Genomic DNA, 24,144 nt, shown 5'->3' with positions numbered 1-24,144 from the left:
CCCTCCTCTAGCTTATCTCTCCACGCTTCAGGCTCTCTGCCTTTATTCCTGATGAAGGGCTTTTGCCCAAAATGTCGATTTTGCCTGTCCTCGGACTTTGCCTGTCCTCGGATGCTGCCTGAACTGCTGTGCTCTTCCAGCACCACTGATCCAGAAACAAGGATGAGGCGGTCTGTCTGCTTCATTAGGTTTTAAACGTCAGTGTGACTGGAAACTCAGAGTCTCACATACCCACACACCAGAGTAGTGACTGGAACAAGCTTTACAGACTGAGTATGTTCCAGTTATCAGAAGGTTCACCAGTAACCACATACTCACACACACACACACAGACGCGAGGACAGCCACACCATGGAAAAGCCGTGGCAATGGGGGGAGTGTGGGAATGGTTTCCCTTCCCGGTCTACGCTGGAGATTTTTTGGCATTTGCACACCAACAGCGGATGTTTACCTGCACTCAGTGCGGGAAAGGCTTCATGCAGTCACATCACCTTCTGGTCCACCAGTGGGATCCCCCCCCCATGGAGAAACTGTTCGTCTGCCCCCTGTGCGGGCAAGACTTCACTCAGTCGGACCACCTACTGTTGCACCAGCAGATCCACACTGGGGAGAAGACGTTGACCTGTTCCGTGTGCAACAAAGGCTTCTGTGATTCCTCCACCCTGCGGCTGTTCACCTGCTCCGTGTGCGGGAAGGGTTTCACCCAGTCGTGCAACTTGTGGCGACACCAGCAATTTCACAAGTGAGATGGCGCAGGGTGTAGGCGTTGGATTCTGCTGTTACTGAGTCACACCATGAACCCTGTTTAGTGGGTGAATGGGGGGGGAGGTGGTGGTGGTGTGGTGGCAAGGTGTTCCTTTCTGCTGGACTGGCCGCTCTCACACCCACTTTACTTCCAGTGAGGGCTGACACTCTCTGAGCCCAGCACTGCACCTTCCCTACAGAAATGGTCCATGAGAGCAGATGGAGGACATTTTTTAAAATCTTGGATGGAGCATAATGTTTGTCCAACTACTGCAGGTAGATCTGAAATAGATACATTGGTCTCTGTCCCATTGAGTCTCCACCGGGCCAGGGCCGGTCGGCTCAGTTGTCCTCTGTCAGTGTTTATGCTCCACCTGAGCCACAACCCATCACTACCATCAGCATACAGGCTTCCCCTGCATTAGAAAGTTCACTTTACTCTACTTGGGGGAAACAAAAAGCCTCTGACTATCATACAATCCCTACAGCACGGAAACAGGCCATTTGGTCCAACAAGTCAACACCAGCCCTCCAAAGGGTAACCCACCCAGACCCATTCCCCTACCCCTATTACTCTACTTTTACCACTGACTAAAGCATCTAACCTACACATCCCTGGACACTATCCTCCAGATGCTCCGGTTTCCTCCCACAGTCCAAAAATGTGTAGGTTAGGTGAATTGGTCATGCTAAATTGCCCATAGTGTTAGGTGAAGGGGTAAATGTACGGGAATGGGTCTGGGTGGGTTGTTCTTCAGAGGGTCGGTGTGGACTTGTTGGGCTGAAGGGTCTGTTTCCACACTTAAGGAATCATCTAATCATCCAAGTAATCATCAGGTAATATAGCACAACCAATTCATCCTAACCTGCACCTCCCTGGACACTGGGTAATTTAGCATGGTCAATCCACCCTAACCTGCACATCTTTGGATTATGGGAGGAACCCGGAGCACCCGGAGGAAACCCACACAAACTCAAGGGGGAGAATGTGCAACCTCCACACAGGCAGTCGCCCAAGGCTGGAATTGAACCCAGATCACTGGTGCTCTGAGGCGACGGTGCTAAACACTGAGCCACCATGCCACCCCTATCCACCTCATAATTTTGTCAAGATCACCCCTCTTTGCAGTGAAAACAATCCAGATTTATTCCACCCCTCCTTGTAACGATAGTCCTCCAGACCTGGCAACGTCCTGGTGAACCTTCTCTGTACTTCCTTCTGGTAGCATGGCAACCACACTGCACATTCCAAATGTGACCAGAATAAATAGCTGTAACATAACATGCCAACTCTTACACTCAAGGAAGGCAAGCGTGTCATGTGCATTCTTGACCACTGTACCTGCCTGCATTGCCACTTCCAGGGATCTATCTGCCCAGATTTGAGCTATAGGGAGAGGCTGAACAGGCTGGGGCTGTTTTCCCTGGAGCGTTGGAGGCTGAGGGGTGACCTTAAAGAGGTTTACAAAATTATGAGGGGAATGGATAGGGTAAACAGGCAAAGTCTTTTCCCTGGGGTCGGGGAGTCCAGAACTAGAGGGTGTAGGATTAGGGTGAGAGGGGAAAGATATGAAAGAGACCTATGGGGCAACATTTTCACGCAGAGGGGGTACGTGTATGCAATGAGTTGCCAGAGGAAGTGGTGGAGGCTGGTACAATTGCAACATTTAAGAGGCATTTGGATAGGTATATGAATAGGAAGGGTTTGGAGGGATATGGGCCGTGTGCTGGCAGGTGGGGTTGGAATATCTGGTTGGCATGGACGGGTTGGACCAAAGGGTCTGTTTCCATGCTGTACATCTTTACGACTCTGTGAGATCATTCTGTATACTCCTATATGATCTGCCATTTATAGTACAATTGTTGTATTTCCTTCTCTTGCTTTCTCGCTTGTGTCTGTATCCAGCTTCTCCCTAATCAGTCCTTGCCTTTCCAAATACATGTACATCCTGTCCGTCAGGATTCCCTCCAACAACTTGCCCACCACCGACGTTAGGCTCACTGGTTTATAGTTAGGTAAAAACAAGGGCTGCAGATGCTGAAAACCAGATTCTAGATTAGAGTGGTGCTGGAAAAGCACACTAGTACAGGCAGCATCCGAGGAGCAGGAAAATCGATGTTTCAGGCAAAAGCCCTTCATCAGAGTGCCTGCAGGGTGGACTGGTCTATAGTTCCCTGGCTTGTCCTTACCGCCCTTCTTAAACAGTGACACCATATTAGCCAACCTCCAGTCTTCTGGAGGTCACCTGCGACTATCGATGATACAAATATCTCAGCAAGAGGCCCAGCAATCACTTCTCTAGCTTCCCACAGAGTTCTAGGATACACCCGATCAAGTCCTGGGGATTTATCAACTTTTATGCATTTTAAGACATCCAGCACTTCCTCCTCTGTAATATGGACATTTTGCAAGATGTCACCGTCTATTTCCCTACAGTCTATATCTTCCATATCCTTTTCCACAGTCAATACTGATGCAAAATACTCATTTAGTATCTCCCCCATTTTCTGCAGCCACCACACAAAGGCCGCCTTGCTGATCTTCGAGGGGCCCTATTCTCTCCCTAGTTACCCTTTTGTCCTTTGTTTATTGTTAGTAATGTATGATATCCTATTTTATGCTATGGTTGTTTGTAGGATAGATTAGTAGTTAGTTTTTTTTAAATCTTACATTGGTGTTGTTATTATATTGGAATACATTAATTTGTATTATTTTTGTAATTTTGTAAAAAATCTCAAAAATCTTCTTTTTCAAAAAAAATCTGTATAAAAAATACAGCCAAAGAGAGATGAATTTACAATAACTGCACAGACTAGAAACTTCATAGACACACAGTAACTGTTACTAACTGTTCTGATACAGTTATATCTCATTAAACACACCCCTTTTGGTAAAAAGGCAGATTCCGACACATTGAGTTCTACAGGAGGAACAAACAACAAGAGAAAATTCAGAGAGAGTAGCAGCTGAGAGACACTCATGAAACTCCCAAATTCTTCTGCTTTAACCAAGAAACTAAAATAAAAGTAGAAAATGTCACCTGAGAGCACTGGCCACACCCAAGTTGCTCTCATTGGTCCGTGTTGAATGTTGTGGTTGTGCCAGCCTCCACCACTTCCTGTGGCTGCTTGTGCATGTGTGTAGGGTTGCCCCTTGAGACTCTTTTGTGTGTTTCCTCTCTTGCCTTGTACATATGTCCCGAGGTTCTGGCTTCCCCCACCCGAAGGGAAGACCTTGATTATTCACCCTATCCATGCCCTTCATGATTTCATAAACCTCTATAAGCCTTCTGTAAATCTCCTTCATGGACCATATGGAAAAGCCAAAACTTCATCAATGTCCAACTGACAAAGGTCTGGTTCCCAAAATTGTCTTTCACATTAATTTTCATCAGAAAGTGGTGATTCCAAGACCATGTCTTGCTCCCTCTGGGGTAGGGACTTGGCCAATTCATTCTGCCAAAGATTGTGTGAATCATAGAATCGTAGAATCCCTACAATGCAGAAACAGGCCCTTCAGCCCAACATGTCCACACTGACCCTCTGAGGAGTAACCCACCCAGACCCATTCTCCAAATCTATTACTCTACATTTACCCCTGACTAATGCACCCGCACCTACACATCTCTGAACGCTATGGGCAATTTAGCATGGCCAATCCACCCTAACCTGTACATCTTTGGATTGTGAGGGGTGGGGGTGGGGGAAGGGGTGGCGGTTGAGGGGGGCAATGTGCAAATGCCACACAGACAGTCAGTCCGAGGGAAGAATCAAACTCAGCCGGCAATCAAGAACCTGGCAATTTCCACTTATTTCCAGCCTCTTGTCTCAAATGCCGCTAGAATTGAAAGATTCTGTCGGAAATTTTATTTCACTTCAGTTCCGACCTTCACTGTCGGTCAAAGAATCTCAGTTCCCGTTGTTACAACTCTGACAATGTTATGGAGGGGAGGGAGAAACTGGAGCCATTTATTTATTTCCAAAGTGAAACGTGACAGGTTCCCGCCTCAGGCGACTGACTGTGTGGAGTTTGCACGTTCTCCCCGTGTCTGCGTGGGTATCCTCCGGGTGCTCCGGTTTCCTCCCACAGTCCAAAGATGTGCAGGGTCAGGTGAATTGGCCATGCTAAATTGCCCGTAGTGTTAGGTAAGGGGTAAATGTAGGGGTATGGGTGGGTTTCGCTTCGGTGGGTCGGTGTGGACTTGTTGGGCCGAAGGGCCTGTTTCCACACTGTAATGTAATGTAATGTATATGCCTCCCAACTCCAGTTCATGCTGTGTCAATCAGTTTCCCTTAGTATGATTAACTGTACCCACACCGTCATTTTCCTCAGGGATGGCGAATTGAAAACTAGAGGGCATAGGTTTGAGGTGAGAGGGGAAAGACTTAGGAAGGACCTGAAGGACAACTTCTTCATGCAGAGGGTGGTACGTATGTGGAATGGGCTGCCAGAGAAAGTGGTTGAGGCAGGTACAGTAGCAACATTTTAAAGGTATCTGGATGGGATATGGGTCATAGAATGATAGAATTCCTGCAATGTTGAAACAGGGCCTTTGTCCCAACAGATCCACACCGACCTTCTGAACAGTATCCCACACAGACCCATTCCCCTATTATTCTACAATTACCTCTATAAGGGTACCCTTCAGTTTCCAGAGAAAAAAAAAGTCCCAGTCTATCCAGCCTCTCCCTATAACTCAAACGTTCAGTCCCAGTAGCATCCTAGTAAATCTTTTCTGTACCCTTTCTAGTTTAATAATGTCCTTTCGATAGTAGAGAGACCTTTGAACGTGGTCTTGTACAGCTGCAGCAAGACATCCCAACTCCTGTACTCAATAAATACTGAGAAAAGCGGGCACTGGAAATCAGAAACAAAAACAGAAGTTGCTGGAAAAGTTCAGCAGGTCTGGCAGCATCTCTGGCGAGAAATCAGACCTAACGTTTCAGGTCCAGTTTTGAGGCAGGGTCACCGGACCTGAAACGTAAACTCTGATTTCTCTCCACAGGATGCTCCCACACACCAAGCTCTGACCAATGAAAACAAGCCTGCCGAAAGCTTTCTTCATCATCCTGTCTACCTCTAAGTTCACTTTCAAGGAACTATGCACCTGCACCTCTCGGTCTCCCACAATTGACATGTACGTCCTACCCTGGTTTGACTCACCAAAATGCAACACGTTGCATTGATCTAAATTAAACTCCGTCTGTCGATGGCCCAGTCCATTCGTCAGTCCATGGCCCAGTTAGAGTCACAGAGTGAGACAGCATGGAAACAGACCCTTCGGTCCTACTCATCCATGCCGGCCAGATATCCTAACCTAATCTAGTCCCATTTGCCAGCACTTGGCCAATATCCCTCCAGAAAAGATTGAGATTAGATTAGATTATTTTACAGTGTGGAAACAGGCCCTTCGGCCCAACAAGTCCACACCGACCCGCCGAAGCGCAACCCACCCATACCCCTACATTTACCCCTTACCTAACACTACGGGCAATTTAGCATAGCCAATTCACCTGACCTGCACATCTTTGGACTGTGGGAGGAAACCGGAGCACCCGGAGAAAACCCACGCAGACATGGGGAGAGTGTGCAAACTCCACACTCTGACTGTGTGGAGTTTGCACGTTCTCCCCGTGTCTGCGTGGGTTTCCTCCGGGTGCTCCGGTTTCCTCCCACAGTCCAAAGATGTGCAGGTCAGGTGAATTGGCTATGCTAAATTGCCCGTAGTGTTAGGTAAGGGGTAAATGTAGGGGTATGGGTGGGTTGCGCTTCGGCGGGTCGGTGTGGACTTGTTGGGCCGAAGGGCCTGTTTCCACACTGTAAAGTAATCTAATCTAATCAATCTAATCTAATCCACACAGACAGTTGCCTGAGTCGGGAATTGAACCCAGGTCTCTGGCGCTGTGAGGGAGCAGTGCTAAGCACTGTGCCACCGTGCCACCCACGGTTAGTTACAAACAGGTGTTTTCAAATCTAGTAAGGAGTGAATGTAGACGAGTCTCCTGGGCTAGATGGAATTTATCTGATGATTCTCTGGGAAGTTAGGAAGGAGATAGCAGAGCCTTTGGCTTTGATATTTGTGTCGTCATTGTCTACAGGTTTAGTACCTGAGGACTGGAGGATTGCAAATGTTGTGGCGTTGTTCAAGAAGGAGAGTAGAGATGACCCAGGTAATTATAGACCAGCGAGCCTTACTTCTGTTGTTGAAAGATTTTGGAAAGGATTATAAGAGATAAGATTTATAATCATCTAGCAAACAACAATTTGATTTCAGATAGTCAATATGGTTTTGTCAAGGGCAGGTCGTGTCTCACAAACCTCATTGAGTTTTTTGAGAAGGTGATCAAGCATGTAAATGAGGGTAGGACAGTTGACGTGGTATACATGGACTTCAGTAAAGCTTTTGATAAGGTTCCACATAGTAGCTGTTGGAGAAAATGCAGAGGCATGGAAGTGGGGGTGATTTAGCAGTCTGGATTAGAAACTGGCTTTCTGAAAGAAGGCAGTGGTGGTTGATAGAAAATATTCAGCCTGAAGTCCGGTTACTAGTGGTGTGCCACAAAGATCTGATTTGGGAGCACTGCTGTTTGTCATTTTTATAAATGACTTAGACGCAGGCATAGATGGATGGATTAGTAAATTTGCAAACGACACTAAAGTCGTTTGGAAGAATGTTACAGGTTGCAGGGGGACTTGAATAAACTGCAAAATTGGGCTGAGAAATGGCAAATGGAGTTCAATGCAGCTAAATGTGAGGTGATGCACTTTGGGAAGAATAACAGGAAGGCAGAGTACTGGGTCAATGTAAAGATTCTTAGTAGTGTGGATATGCAGAGGGATCTTGGAGGCCATGTACATAGATCTCTGAAAGTTGCCACCCAGGTGGATAGTGCTGTTAAGAAGGCATACGGTGTGTCAGGTTTTATTGGTAGAGGGATTGAGTTCCAGAGCTGCAATATCATGCTGCAACTATACAAAACGCGAGCGTGGCTGCACTTGGAATACTGTGTACAGTTCTGGTCACCATACTTTAGGGAGGATGTGGAAGCATTGGAAAAGGTGCAGAGGAGACTTACCAGGATGTTGCTTGGTCTGGAGGGTAGGTCTTATGAGGAAAGGCTGAGAGACTTGGGTCTGTTCTCATTGGAAAAAAGAAAGCTAAGGGGGGATTTGATAGATCAGAGGGTAGACAGTGAAAGTCCTTTTCCTGGGATGATGAGATCAGCTTGTACGAGAGGGCATAGCTACAAATTGGTGGGTGATAGATTTAAGACAGATGTCAGAGGCAGGTTCTTTACTCAGAGAGTGGTAAGGGCGTGGAATCCCCTACCTGCCAATGTAGTCAACTCAGCCACATTAGGGAGATTTAAACTATTCTTGGATAAGCACATGGATGATTTTGGGATAGTGTAGGGGGACGAGCTGAGAATGGTTTGCAGGTCGGCGCAACATTGAGGGCCTGTTCTGCGCTGTATTGTTCTATGTTCTAAACCCTTCCTATACATACACCCATTCAGATGCCTTTTGAATACTGCGATTGTACCAGCCTCCACCACTTCCTCTGGCAGCTCATTCCATACACATACTCTGCGTGAAAAAGTTGCCCCTCAGGTCTCTTTACCCTCTCACCTTTGCCCTCTCGTTCTGGACTTTTCCACCTTAGGGAAAAGATCTTGTCTATTTACCCGATCCATGCCCCTCCTGATTTTATAAACCTCTGCGAGGTGATCCTTCAGCTTCCAATGCCCCAGGGAAAATAGCCCCAGAACAGCTCCAAAAGAATATTGATCTTTGATCCGTTCCAACAAACTTATGTGGTTACATCTAATGTTGGAATTCTTTCGCTAATACGTTGTTGCTTACCATATTTACCAGACACTTCTGTCATTATCCTTGGGTATCTTATATTGTATTCATTCACCTCAAGTTCTAGTGTCTGCTAATTTCTGTCTCTGTGATTCATTCCTCTCTGTGATGATATGGAGCTGCTTTTACTGTCTGAAACCGGTTGGAATCTTTTCCTCTAATGCTTTAATTAATTTTTTTTTGTAGATAGATCTGTAAGGATCAAAAGCTATAATTATTTGAAGGATCTTAAGTAAAACTAAGTTTAAATATTCTAACAGATTGATTAAATAATTCCAGAGAAACATCCAATTGGTGTGAAATGTTCTTCTCTATGTTTTCTGCATAAACAATTACAGCTGCACATTCTATCCCAGTTCTGTTATCTTCTGTCCACAGAGTTACTGTTGTTTTACTTGTCAGGACTCTGTTAAGCAAACATTTTTCCCAAGGTGTCTAACTCCTGTCAGCTATGTTCCACTGCGTTAACCATGGCTAGCTGTCTGTATCCTGCTCAGGCATGGGCAGTCAGAACAGGAAAAGACCTTGGCTATTCACCCTATCTGTGCCCCTCATCATTTTATAAACTTCTGGAATTATCTGAAGACTGGTATCTGTGATGCTGGGGATCACTGGAAGAGGCCGAGATGGATCATCCATTTGGCACATCTGGCAGAATCCCTACACCATGGAAACAGGCCCTTTGGTCCAAAAAAAAAATCCATACCGACCCTCCAAAGAGAAACCCACACAGACCCATTTCCCACCCCTAATATCCTGCATTTACCCCAACTATGGTAGTTTAGCAAGAACAATCCACCTAACCTGCACATTTTTGGATTAGATTGGATTCCCTACAGTGTGGAAACAGGCCCGGCCCAACAAGTCCACACCAACCCTTTGAAGAGCAACCCATCCAGACCCATTCCCTTACGCCTAACACTACGGGTAATTTAGCATGGCCAATTCACCTAATCTGCACATTTTTGGACTGTGGGAGGAAACCGGAGCACCCGGAGGAAACCCACGCAGACACAGGGAGAATGTGCAAACTACACACAGACAGTTGCCCGAGGCGGGAATTGAACCCGAGTCCCTGGTGCTGTGAGGCAGCAGTGCTAACCACTGTGGGAAAAAAACCAGAGCACTCGAAGAAAACCCACACAGCCATGGGGAGAATGTGCAAACTCCACACAGACAGTCACCCAAGGCTGGATTCGATGGTGCTGTGAGGCAGCTGATCAAACCACTGAGCCACAGTGGTTCAGCCTGATCTTTAGCAATGATGTGTCAGGCTCTTCCATCATTGTGAGTGGGGATATTGGTGGAGCCTGTGAAGAGGGTCAGAGGGGCCACTAGATTAGATTACTTACAGTGTGGAAACAGGCCCTTCGGCCCAACAAGTCCACACCGACCCGCCGAAGCGCAACCCACCCATACCCCTACATTTACCCCTTACCTAACACTACGGGCAATTTAGCATGGCCAATTCACCTAACCTGCACATCTTTGGACTGTGGGAGGAAACCGGTGCACCTGGAGGAAACCCACGCAGATACGGGGAGAAGAGGGTTGTGCTTAATTTGGATGCTTGTTCACAGACGTTGGTGAGTCTATTATAGAGTCATAGAGATGTACAGCATAGAAAAAGACCCTTCAGTCCAACCCGTCTATGCTGACCAGATATCTCAACCCAATCTCGTCCCACCTGCCAATACCCGGCCCATATCCCTCCAGCCCCTTCCTATTCATATACCCATCCAAATGCCTTTTAAATGTTGTAATTGTACCAGCCTCCACGACTTCCTCTGGCAGCTCATTCCACACACGTACCACCCTCTGTGTGAAAAAGTTGCCCCTTAGGTCTCTTTAAATCTTTCCCCCTCACCCTAAACCTATGCCCCTCTAGTTCTAGACTCCCCAACCCCAAGGAAAAGACCTTGCCTATTTACCCTATCCATGCCCCTCATAATTTTGTAAACCTCTATAAGCTTTCGAAAGTTCTTGCCTAATACCGTCAAAATGGAATTTCTCCAATTTAGAACTTCAACTTTTAGATCTGATCTATTCTTTTCTATCATTGTTTTAAATATAATAGAATTATGGTCACTGGCCCCAAAGTGATTCTCCACCTCAGTCACCTACCCTGCCTTATTTCCCCAAGAGTAGGTCAAGTTTTGCACCTTCTCTAGTAGGTACATCCACATACTGAATCAGAAAATTGTCTTTACGCACTTAACAAATTCCTCTCCATCTAAACCTTTAGCACCATGTCAGTCCCAGTCTTTGTTTGGAAAGTTAAAATCCCCTACCATAACCACCCTATTACTCTTACAGATAGCTGAGATCTCCTTACAAGTTTGTTTCTCAATTTCCCGCTGACTATTAGGGGGTCTATAATACAATCCCAATAAGGTGATCATCCCTTTCTTATTTCTCAGTTCCACCCAAACTTGGGAACAAAATCTAACATTGAGGAAGTTAGATGTAGCTGTTTTTGCTCTGTCAGCAGAGCAAAGAACACCTCCTTGCAGTTTTGACTGCAGAAAAGGGAAAGCAGCAAGAGCAGGCCAGCTCAATAGCTCCCCCATGTCTGCTCTTCAGATGTGACATCCTCTCTCTCTCGTTGACCTTTTCTTGTCTAAAACTAGAGGGGAAAGGGAACAAAGGGGCAACTTTTTCATGCAGAGGGTGGCGTGTGTATGGAATGACCTGCCAGAGGAAGTGGTGGAGGTTGGTACAATTACAACATTTAAAAGGTATCTGGATAGGGACTTGAATGGGAAAGGTTTAGATGGATATAGGCCAAATTTGACAAATGGGACTGATCGGCACGAATGTGTTGGACCGAGTAGACGGTGTCCATGCTGTACAGCTCTATGGTGGGGACATTACCCGTGTCCACATTCCCCCCCCCTCCGATCCTGCCACTTGTTGTGTGGCTCAGACCCCGGGAACCTCAGTGGGTCACCAGATCCTGACCATTTCCAAATACCTCCAGGCATTTCTCACAAAAGCCACTCGGATTTTAAGCTGTCATCAGAAACTTTAGCTTTCCTTTTTGTCCAACCTTCAGTACTGAACAAGCACGTTCTGTTCCTGTTGTGGGATCATGTTCAAATAATGACCAAAATCAATGAGTGGGAAAAATAGCCTCTTTATTCAGCAACTGCAAGGAGCACAAGTTTGAGGTGGTGATGGAATCCCGAAATACCATCCTTACAGCAGCCTCTTTACACACCGTTCTTACAGAGATTAAAATTCCACCACTGTGTTGTTACATTGTGTACAAAAGGTAAAACAAAGGTTTGGGTGACTTCTGTCCTGGGGAAACAGGAGATGGTTTAAACAAATGCTAAATGCCAGCTGCTACTCCCAATAGGATTGAGTGTGTCTGTGTGGTCTGCTTGCACAATTACCAAGTCCTTTTGTCTTTTAAGTTAGCAAATGTCAGTAGAAATACTAGGCCTATATGCTCTATATACATTAGACATTCTGCCTGCACTGAATAGAAGAATAAAGGATATTAAACTGCTTACTGCAGCTGGGTTGTCAGAATTACTTACTACTTACCAGTGTGAGTTTCATTCATTCATGCAATTTCATGGAAGCACAGTCTTGATAGTAAGTTTCTGAAAGGGGACAGTGGCTGCGAGTCAGGGAAACTGTTTGATGTTCTGTATCTATTCAGGTCCCGAGACATGGATGGGTAAGGGCTGATTAATATTATAATCTTTTGTGGAGACTTGGTGGTGGAGGATGGTATGGTTCTGAATATATTATGATATTGACAGTTATTCACAGGCAGCTTTTGATATAGAAATAGACCTAAACACTGTTTTGTAGCAAGAGCTGATAAGGATTGAAGGTATGAAAAAGCAGTAATGCGTTGAAAGGGGTGTTTAATTTAATCTATCTTGTAAAATATACTACAAAACCACAGTTTTATGAATGAATGAATGAAACTGCGTTACAAATGAAATAAACGGGATTGCAGTATTATTAGATATAGGGCTCTTGTGAGCAGGGTAGGAAAGACTTATGAATGAGTAAAAAAAGTATTTGTGAATGGATTAGTAAAAAGACCTTTAATACAATATCTCACACCATGTTACCATCCTGACATGTTACCATCCTTTGTGGGGAAGGGAGAAACTGGAGCCAATCTTTACAGGGGGTAGATTTCTTCACATGACACGTATATACGTCCTGACTCCATTGCATGTTCCAAATGAGTAAGTGTATCCTGGTAGGTGCTCAAATGACCAGTGAATGTATGCCTTCTTGAATACTAATACATGTCACACCCACAAATAATCCAAACATTCTCTACTCAGTGTGACTGGATTGGTGTTTGAGCAGATGGGATGACTGACTAAATCCCTTCCCGCACTGAGAGCAGAGGAACGGCCTCTCCCCGGTGTGAACCCGCTGGTGTCTCTGCAGGCTGGAGGAATTAGCGAATCCCTTCCCGCACTCTGAGCATGTGAAAGGCCACTCCCCGGTGTGAATGTGCTGGTGTTTCCGCAGGGAAGATGAATCAATGAATCCCTTCCCGCACACAGAACAGATGAATGGTCTCTCCCCAGTGTGAACCCGCTGGTGTGTCAGTAGGTTAGAAGAATTAGCGAATCCTTTCCCACACTCCGAGCAGGTGAATGGCCTCTCCCCGGTGTGGACAGGTTGGTGTTTCTGCAGGGAAGATGAATCAATAAACCCCTTCCCACACATGGAGCAGGAGAATGGCCTCTCCTCAATGTGAACCCGCTGGTGTTTCCACAGGGAAGATGAATCAATAAACCCCTTCCCACACACTGAGCAGGAGAATGGCCTCTCCCCAGTGTGGACGCGCTGATGCCTCTGCAGGACGGATGAATTATTGAACCCCTTCCCACACACGGAGCAGGAGAATGGCCTCTCCCCGGTGTGGACACGCTGATGCCTCTGCAGGACGGATGAATTATTGAACATCTTCCCGCACACGGAGCAGGAGAATGGTCGCTCTTTGGTGTGGACGCGCTGGTGTCTCCACAGTGCAGATGAATGGGTGAATCCCTTCCCGCACTCGGAGCAGGTGAATGGCCTCTCCCCGGTGTGAATCCGCCGGTGCTTGTACAGGTTGGATGACAAGCTGAATCCTTTCCCACAGACAGAGCAGGTGAACGGCCTCTCCCCGGTGTGAATCCGCTGGTGCTTGTGCAGGTCGGATGAACAGCTGAATCCCTTCTCGCAAACAGAGCAGGAGAATGGCCTCTCCCCGGTGTGAATCTGCTGGTGGGTCAGCAGGGAAGATGAATCAATGAAGCCTTTCCCACATATGGAGCAGGTGAATGGTCTCTCCCCGGTGTGGACATGCTGGTGTCTCTGCAGGATGCGTGATTGGGTGAACGCCTTCCCACAGACGGAGCAGGAGAATGGCCTCTCCCCGGTGTGGACCCACCGGTGTCTCCGCAGGGCAGATGAATCGCTGAAGCGCTTCCCGCAGACAGAGCAGGAGAACGGCCTTTCCCTGGTGTGGACCCGCTGGTGGGTCAGCAAGGCAGAGGACTGAGTGAATGCCTTCCCACACATGAGGCAGATGAATGGTCTCTCCCCGGTGTGATGGCAGCGATGGCTCTCAAGCAAGTACGGGAATTTGAATTCCTTCCCACAGTCTCCACATTTCCACGGTTTCTCCATGACGTGGGAATCCTTGTCTCTCTCCAGCTTCGATGTTCGGCTGAAAGATCACACACTACGTATTGTCTCTCGCTGCTGCAAATGAGGTGTTGCTATTTCAGGCTGTGTGACAAGTTAAAGCTCTTCCCACAGTCAGTTCACTGGGACACTCTCACTCAGGTCTGTGTGCCTCAGTCTCAGTGATGTTTGAAACCTTTCGAAGCAGGCTCCTGCTTTGAAAGAGAAATAAAAAATCCTACAAGATTCAAAGGCTGATGGTATTCCCGTGCCAATCAATTGATTGTCTCCAGAAGATCTTGTTTTGAGATTTCTAGCTGCAAATCCTCCCTTTCTCAAATCCTGTAAAAGAAGATTACAGAAGCCATCACCATCTAACAGGATAGAAATTCAAAACTGACAATTCTGGTTCTTGTGAACATTCTTCCTTCTCACCTTCCCCCCAAAAATGTGAATCTCCATGCAACAGTCTCCCTCCATTCTTACACTGCTGCAGCTATACTATCCCCACTCTGAATTCTCCTACAAATCCTGAAAAATGTCAACTGACAGAGCTACAATCACCTCTTCCTGCCCTGGACACAGGAGTGAGCCAGGCAAAAGTGAGGACTGTAGATGCTGGAAACCAGAGTTTAGGCCAGAGTGGTGCTGGAAAAGCACAGCAGGTCAGGCAGCATCTGAGGAGCAGGAAAATCGACGTTTCGGGCAAAAGCTTATCACAGTTCATGGGGCTTGCTCTGCAATTCCACAAGATCATGTCAGTTCTGCTATCGCGTTAACTCCATTTCCTGCCTGTTATCTATAACCTTTCATATCCCCTATTACTCAAAATTATGTTAAATTCAGCCTTGAATACATTCCATGAGCCAATCTCCATTACTGTCTGAAGGGGAGCATTACATAAACTAACAAGAGAGGATAACTTCATTTCTACTTGATATGAGAGAGCCCTTATTTGTAATCCGCATAAGCGAGTTCTAGATTCTCTAGGGAGCATTTTATCAGAACTTGTGCTTACAAGTCGACCATCAGAATTTTATTAGTTTAAATAAGGTCACTCCTCATTTTTCTAAACGCCAGTGACTGGAGACCCAATCTGCTCAACCTCTACTCATAAGACAACCCCCGTCATGCCAGGAATCAGTGGGGTGAACCTCCTCTAAACTGCTTCCAATGTAAGTACAGTACATCTCTCCTTTAGGAAATTGCCCAGAAATGAACGGAATTCTTGAGTTGCGGTGTCACCAATGCCATGAGCAGCTGGAACAAGCCCTCTGTTCCTATGAACCCCACACCTCCCTTTCACTTCATGCAAGTTAACCTCGGAGTGAGAAAAGAAATGGAAAAAGGGAGGGCGAGTGCCGTACTCACCGATGTTGGACAGAGGACGGAAGTTGCAGTCTGGGGTGAGGCTCAATCTTCATTCAGAGAGAGAGGAGCAGGAGCAGCAGCAGCAGCAGCAGCAACTTCAGAAGCTCATAGTCCAACCTCCGTACTGAGACAAAGGGTTGGCTCTGATTGGCAGGAGGACCAGACGCCTTCCCGTCCATCCTCATTGGTCCATGAAAAGAAGTTCACAGTCTGTTTCCGCGGACAGCGATGAGCATACGTGGTTGTCTTTGCTGACACCGGCAAACATGCGCAGTGCTTGCTGACACCTAGGAGCATGCGCAGTATGCCCCTTGGCGATTTGAAGTGTCCAAATGCCAAAAGGAGAAAACACGGCTCGAGCCACAAATTTATTTTTTTTTCCCTGTGGCTTGACATTTTAGTCTTTTTGCATTTTGTGTGGCTGCTCAAGTTTTGTATGTCTTTCCCCAGGGTAGAGGGAGTCAAAAGCTAGAGGAGCATAGGTTTAGGGTGAGAGGGGTAAGATTTAAAAGGGACCGAAGAGGCAACTTTTTAATGCAGAGGGTAGTGCATGTATGGAATGAGCTGCCAGAAGAAGTGTTGGAGGCTGGTACAATTACAACATTTAACAGGCATCTGGATGGGTATATGAATAGGAAGTGTTTTGAGGGATATGGGCTAAATGCTGGCAAATGGGACTAGATTAGGTTAGGATATCTGGTTGGCATGGACGAATTGAACTGAGGGGCCTGTTTCCATGCCATTCAACTCTATGATGCTGTGGCAAAAGTGAGGACTGCAGATGCTGAAAACCAGAGTTTAGATTAGAGTAGTGCTGGAAAAACACAGCAGGTCAGGCAGCATCCGAGGAGCAGGAGAATCGACGTTGTGGGATGAGGGCGTCACTGGTTAGGCCAGCATTAATTGCCCGTCCAAGGGGCAGTCAAGAGTCAACCACACTGCTGTGGGTCTGGAGTCATGTGTAGGCTTGTGTTGCTCTGGGTTTGCTGGCCAGCTGAAATTACAAACAGAATAGGTGCACAGTCTCTGGTGGTGTGATTTTGATTCCCCAAGCTGAGTAAATCGTTAAAGCACCTTTCACAGTCAGTGCCCTGAATCTCCCTCACTTGGGTATTTGTGTCTCAATGTTCTTCTTGCCGCACCAGTATCCAAAATCTCACACGCAGATAGAAACAAGCATTTCTAATCAGCAAACATTCAATTTGAATGTTTGCTGATTAGATTAGATTACATTACATTACAGTGTGGAAACAGGCCCTTCGGCCCAACAAGTCCACACCGACCCGCCGAAGCGCAACCCACCCATACCCCGACATTTACCCCTAACACTACGGGCAATTTTAGCATGGCCAATTCACCTGACCTGCACATCTTTGTGACTGTGGGAGGAAACCCACGCTGACACGGGGAGATTATGCAAATTCCACACAGTCAGTCGCCTGAGGCAGGAATTGAACCCAGGTCTCTGGCGCTGTGAGGCAGCAGTGCTAACCACTGAGCCAGTGTGCCGCCCACTGATATTCAAGTCCCAATGAATCAAATGGCTCTGTCAGAAGTTGATCTATCATTTGGTTTCAGATTACTTTCTGCATGTCTTCCTCTCTGATAGCCTGTGAAAAAAAATCACAAAATAAGTCTACAGTTGAATGAACATGACATAGGTGCCAAATTCCTGCAAATTACCAGATGCCTGCTGATCATATGTTATCCAGGACACAGAAATCTGAAAACCCTCATGGAGCCAGATAGCATTAAGTGTAATTTCAATGAAGTTGTCCTCCATGCACAATGACCTGGATAAGCTGCTTACGAAGGGTATTTAAAATTTATTCATGAGATGAGGGTGCAACTGGCCTGACCAAAATTTATTGCTGATCCCTGATTGCCCAGAGGGCAGTTAAGAGTTAACCACACTGCTGTGGGTCTGGAGTCACATGTAGGCCAGACCAGATCAGTTTCCTTCCCTAAAGGACATTAGTGAGCCAGATAGGTTTTTCCAACAGTTGACAATGGATTCACAGTTATCATGGCACGGTGGCTCAGTGGTTAGCACTGCTGCCTCACAGCACCAGGGACCTGGGTTCAATTCCCGGGCAACTGTCTGTGCACATTCTCTCCGTGTCTGCGTGGGTTTTCTCCGGGTGCTCCGGTTTCCTCCCACAGTCAAAAGATATGCAGATTAGGTGAACTGGCCATGCTAAATTGCCTGTAGTGTTAGGTGGATTAGTCAGGGGTAAATATAGGGGGGGTTGGATTCCCTTTGGAGGATCGTGTGGACTTGTTGGGCCGAAGGGCTTGTTTCCACACTGTAGGGAATCTAATCTAATCATTAGACTCTTACTTCCAGATTTTACTGAGTTCAAATTACACCATCTGCTGTCGCTGGTTTCAAACCTGTATCCCCAGGAAATCACCTGGGTCTCTGAATTAACAGACAAGCAATAATACCATTGCCTCCCTTCAAGCTGCTGGAAATGGAGCTGAATCAGAGATATGAATGAAGATCGAACTTCACTCCAGACTTTAACTTCCTTCCTCTGTCCAACATCTGTGAGTCCAATGCTTTCTTTTCTCACCCCCTTTTCCATTCTTTTTTTCTTTCTGGGATTCATTTGTTGACTTGCAGCAACTGAAAGGAAAGGAGGTGAATCCAGGGAGGGGACAGACTCTGGAAATGTTGGTTCAGGTCTGTATCTTAATTGATAAACACATGGCAAATGCAGTACCACAATGTGAATTTATAGTCTTTGTTGTGGGAAAAAAAGCAGAAAGGAGGTGCATTGTTTAAATGGTGATATATTGGGATGTGGAGAAAGTGAGGACTGCAGACGGTGGTGGTCAGAGTCGAAACGTGTGGCGTTGGAAAAGCACAGCAGGTCAGGAGGCATCAAAGGAGGAGGAGAGTCAACATTTCAGGCACAAGCCCTTCATCGGGATTGATTTTTGGAAGTACAAAGGGGCCTCAGTGTCCTTCCGCGCCAGTCACTGCCAGTTGTCAGACAGGTGCAGCAAGCAATGAGATGGAAATGTGTTGCTGGAGAAGCGCAGCAGGTCAGGCAGCATCTAGGGAACAGGAGAATCGACGTTTCGGGCATTAGCCCTTCTTCATTCCTGAAGAAGGGCTAATGCCCGAAACGTCGATTCTCCTGTTCCCTAGATGCTGCCTGACCTGCTGCGCTTCTCCAGCAACACATTTCCATCTCTGATCTCCAGCATCTGCAGACCTCATTTTCTCTTCGCAGCAAGCAATGAGCAAGGCAAGTGATATATTAGCGAAAGGAATTGAGTTCAGAAGTGGGGATGTCTTCCTGCAGTTAGGGGATCATTGAAGGCTGAGTTTATTTGATTTTTGAACAATAAAGAAGTGGATGTTTACACGGGAAGGCAAGATAATGGCTTTCAGACCAAAACAGAGCAGTTACAGAGTCATACAGCATAGAAACAGACCCTTCAATCCAACTAGTCAATGCCATATTCTCAAACTAGTCCCACCTGCCTGTTTTTGGCTAATATCCCACCAAACCTTTCCTATTCATGTACTTATCCAAATACCTTTTAAATGCTGTAACTGTACCTGCATCCACCACATCCTCACAACATTCATTCCACACACAAATCACTCTATGTAAAAAAAAAAGGGTGGCCCTCATGTCTTTTTAAAATCTTTCTCCTCTCACCTTCAAAATTGAAACCCCATCTTAGGAAAAAGACACTCCCCGTTCACCTCATCTCTACCCCTCATGATTTTATAATCCTCTATGAAGCCACCTCTAAACCTCCCATGCTGCAGTGAAAAAAGTCTCAGCCTAACCACCTCGAGGTCGGTATATTCATATCCAGTTATGATCTGTTCCATCCGGTGCAGGTTCAAAAGACCAAATGGCTTACTCCTGCTCCCAATTCTCTATCCAGGACAGCAAGAGAATGTAAGACATTGGAGCAGAAATTAGGCTATTCAGCCCATTGGGTCTGCTCCACCATTCAGTTAAGGCTAAGATTCTCAACCTCATTCTCCCACTTTCTCCCTGTAACCCTCGATCCCCCTGATACTCAAGAAACTATCAAGAACAGAGGTTTTAAATATACTCAGTGACCTGGCCTCTGCAGCCTTCTGTGGCAATGAATTCCACAGATTTACCACTCTCAGGCTGAAGAAGTTTCTCCTTATCTCCATTCTAAAAAGTCTTCCCTTCACTCTAAGGCCGTGCCCTTGGGTCCTGGTCTCTCCTACCAATGGAAATATCTTCCCAACATCTACTCTGTCCAGGCCATTCAGTATTCTGTATGTATCAATTAACTATGCCCCTGAGTGTGGGCTTGTTAATCAGCATGAACTAGCCTGTTCAGGATGTGGTACAGCAGGGATTAGGTTCAGCAAAGTGAGAATGGAGGGAGAGAGTGTGGGATGGAGATTTTCAACTTTCAGGGAATGAGGGAAGGAAGGAAGTTTATTATTAATTAGAATTGATCAGATGGGCTGATGGGCCAAGCAGTGGCAGCTGGATTTTAATTTAGACAAGTGTGGGGGGTTGCATTTGGAAAGGCATGTCAGGGCAGGGCTTACACAGTTAATGGAGAATTTTGCCAAACAGAGACCTTGTGGTGCAGGTTCATAGTTCCTTGAAAGTGGAGCTAGCTAGGGCAGGAATAGGAGGATAAAGCAGATGAATGTATGGTTGGGGAGCTAGTGTATGGGAGAAGGATTCACATTTTTGGATCATTGGAATCTCTTGGGGGAGAAGTGACCTGTACAAGAAGGACGGATTGACCACCTAAATTGAAAGGGGACTAATATACTAGCAGGGAGATTTGCTATAGCTGCTCGGGAGGATTTAAACTAGTAAGGTGGTTGGGAAGATGGGACCCAGGGAGATAGTGAGGAAAGAGATCAATCTGAGACTGGTACAGTTGAGAACAGAAGCAAGTTGAACAGTCAGGGACAAAGCAGAGAACAAAGTAGGACCAATGAATTAAACTGCATTTATTTCAATGCAAGAGGCCTAACAGGGGAGGCAGATGGTTAGGAACATGGGACTGGGATATCATAGCAATTACAGAAACATGGCTCAGGGATGGACAGGACTGGCAGCTTAATGTTCCAGGATACAAATGCTACAGGAAGGATAGAAAGGGAGGCAAGAGAGGAGGGGGAGTGGCGTTTTTGAGAAGGGATAGTATTACAGCTGCGCTGAGGGAGGATATTCCCGGAAATACATCCAGGGAAGTTATTTGGGTGGAACTGAGAAATAAGAAAGGGATGATCAGCTTATTGGGATTGTATTATAGACCCCCTAATAGTCAGAGGGAAATTGAGAAACAAATTTGCAAGATTTCAGTTATCGGTAAGAGTAATAAGGTGGTTATGGTAGGGGATTTTAACTTTCCAGAGAGTGGGACTGCCATAGTGTGAAGAGTTTAGATGGAGAGGAATTTGTTAAGTATGTACAAGAAAATATTGCGATTTAGTATGTGGATGTAGCTACTAGAGAAGGTGCAAATAATGATGAAAAAGATAGACCAGATCTAAAAGTTGAAGTTCTAAATTGGAGGAAGGCCAATTTTGATGGTATTGGGCAAGAACTTTCAAAAGCTGTTGGGGCAAATGTTTGATGGTAAAGGGACGGCTGGAAAATGGGGAAACCTTCAAAAATGAGATACCGAGAGTCCAGAGAAAGCATATTCCTGGGTGAAAGGTAAAGCTGGCAGGTATAGGAAATGCTGGATGACTAAAGAAATTGTGGGTTTGGTTAAGAAAAAGGAAGCATTTACTGTGGAAAAGGATATGGAAGATATAGAATGTAGGGAAATAGGTGGTGACACCTTGCAAAATGTCCATATTACAGAGGAGGAAGTTCTGGATGTCTTGACATGCATAAAGGTGGATAAATCCCTAGGACCTGATCAGATGTACCCTAGAACTCGGTGGGAAGCTAGAGAAGTGATTGCTGGGCCTCTTGCTGAGATATTTATATCATCGATAGTCACAGGTGAGGTGCCGGAAGACTGGATAGCATGGTGCCACTGTTTAAGAAGGGTAGTAAGGAAAAGCCAGGGAACTATAGACCAATGAGCCTGACGTCAGTGGTGGGCAAGTTGTTGGAGGGAATCCTGAGGGATAGGATCTACATGTATTTGGAAAGGCAGGGACTGATTAGGGATAGTCAACATGGCTTTGTGCATGGGAAATCATGTCTCACAAATTTGATTGAATTTTTTGAGGAAGTAACAAAGAGGATTGATGAGGGCAGAGCAGTAGATATGATCTATATGGACTTCAGTAAGGCGTTCAACAAGGTTCCCCATGGGAGACTGGTTAGCAAGATTAGGAGTGTTGCTGAACAAAGAGACCTTGGAGTGCAGGTTCATAGCTTCTTGAAAGCGTTTGGTATGCTGTCCTTTATTAGTCAGAGTATTCAGTACAGAAGTTGGAAGGTCATGTTCTGGCTATACAGGACATTGGTTAGGCCACTGTTGGAATATTGCGTGCAACTTGAAACGTTTCAGAAAAGATTTGCAAGGATGTTGCCAGGGTTGGAGGAATTGAGCTATGGGGAGAGGCTGAATAGGCTGGAGCGTCGAAGGCTGGCGGGGTGACCTCATACAGGTTTATAAAATCCTGAGGGATATGGATAGGATGAATAGACAAAGTCTTTTCCCTGGGGTAGGGCAGTCCAGAACTAGAGGGGATAGGTTTAGGGAGAGAGGTAAAAGCTATGAAAGGGACCGAAGGGGCAACCTTTTCACACAGAGGGTGGTGAGTGTATGGAATGAGCTGGAGGAGAAAGTGAGGTCTGCAGATTCTAGAGATCAGAGCTGAAAATGTGTTGCTGGAAAAGCGCAGCAGGTCAGGCAGCATCCAGGGAACAGGAGAATCGACATTTCGGGCATAAGCCCTTCTTCAGGAAAATTCCTGGATGCTGCCTGACCTGCTGCGCTTTTCCAGCAACACATTTTCAGCTATGGAATGAGCTGCCAGCAGAAGTGATGGAGGCTGGTACAATTACAGCATTTAAAAGGCATCTGGATGGGGGCATGAACAGCAAGTGTTTAAGAGGGATATGGGCCAAGTGCTGGCAAATGGGACTAGATTAGGTTGGGATATCTGGTCGGCATAGACATATTGGACTGAAGAGATATAGAGCACGGAAACAGACTCCATGACTCGAAGTGGGAAAGGGAGATTGAGGTGGGTGTGGTCCAACAATGTCAGGAGGAGAGAGTCTGTGCTGAGGGCACATGAGAAGTTAGAAGCTACAAAGACAAAGCAGAACCTGAAAGCTCTGGGTGGCGCGGTGGCTCAGTGCTTAACAACTATCTGTATGGACTTTGAAGGGCCTTTGCCTGAAACGTCGATTCTCCTGATCCTCGGATGCTACCTGACCTGCTGTGCTTTTCCAGCACCATTCTAATCTTGAGTGTAATCTCCAGCATCTGTAGTACCCACCTCTGCCCTGTGTGGACTTCAGCATGTTCTCCCCCTTGTGTCTGTGTAGGTTACTTGAGGTCCTCAAGTTTGCTCCCACATTCCAAATAGCTGCAGTTTAGGGTGGATCAGCCCTGCTAAAGTGTCCAGGAATTTGGAGGTTTGTGTGGGTTAGCCACGGGGAACTGCAAGGCTGTAGGATAAGCGGGTGGGTCTCTCTCTCTCTGTCCCTTCCTTCCCTCCTGTACCCTCTCTCCTCTTTCTCTTTCCTCAAGCCCTCTTTAAACACTGTATCAAGCCCTTCTAAGTCACAGAGAACGGATGGTGGTTACTCTACATGGGAGATGGGAGTGCATGAGAGATCGCTGATCTTTTAAATTGAGAATAGCTTAAAATGATAATATTCACAAACATCAATAAAGTCTGAAATCATGTTCAATTTTATATAAAAGCTGCAGACATCTTTCTGGAACTTGCATTGAAATATGTACAGTTGAGGACAAGCTGTAAGGGGTGAATGGCCTATTCCTAGTCTTGTGAAATTTGTTTTGACTATGTATAAATAGAACCATTGAGTTACAGAGCATGGAAACAACCCTTCGGTCCGTGCTGACCAGATATCCTAAGTTAATCTAGTCCCATTTTCTTGCACTTTGCCTATGTCCCTCTAAAATTTCCTATTCACATACCCAGCCAGGTGCCTTTTAAATGCTGTAATTATACCAGCCTTCAGTATTTCCTCTGGCAGCTTATTCAATACACATACCAAACTATACATTGCCCCTTGGGTCCCTTTTAAATCTTTCTTCTAGTTCTGGACTCTCCCACCCCAGGGAAAAACCCCTACCTATTTACCCTATCCATGCCCCTCATAATCTTATAAACCTCCATAAAGGTCATTCCTCAGCCTCTGACGCTCCAGGAAAAACAGCCCCAGCCTACTCAGCCTCTCCCTGTAGCTCAAACCCTCTAACCCTAGCAAATTCCTTATAAATTTCTGAACACTTTTAAGTTTCACAACATCCTTCCTAATTAGAGCTTAAAAATGTGTTGCTGGAAAAGCGCAACAGGTCAGGCTGCCTGA

General features: G+C 46.1%; 1 protein-coding gene across 1 annotated transcript in view; it reads right to left on the bottom strand.

Annotated features, from left to right (window-relative positions):
- LOC122543655 (zinc finger protein 721-like) overlaps positions 1 to 15,875 on the bottom strand; it is a 35,708-nt gene extending 19,833 nt beyond the window's left edge. Inside the window, exons 1-2 of the mRNA XM_043682471.1 lie at positions 15,638 to 15,875; positions 12,922 to 14,608 (exon numbers count right to left, since the gene is read on the bottom strand). Coding sequence (XP_043538406.1) covers positions 12,922 to 14,269 — 1,348 coding nt within the window. The 5' untranslated portion in view covers positions 14,270 to 14,608; positions 15,638 to 15,875. The remainder of the gene's footprint in view (positions 1 to 12,921; positions 14,609 to 15,637) is intronic.
- Between the last annotated feature and the right edge of the window lie 8,269 nt (positions 15,876 to 24,144).

The sequence above is a fragment of the Chiloscyllium plagiosum genome, chromosome 44 (assembly GCF_004010195.1).
Source record: "Chiloscyllium plagiosum isolate BGI_BamShark_2017 chromosome 44, ASM401019v2, whole genome shotgun sequence".
Lineage (NCBI taxonomy): Eukaryota > Metazoa > Chordata > Chondrichthyes > Orectolobiformes > Hemiscylliidae > Chiloscyllium > Chiloscyllium plagiosum.
This window is presented reverse-complemented; position numbering and strand designations above follow the sequence as displayed.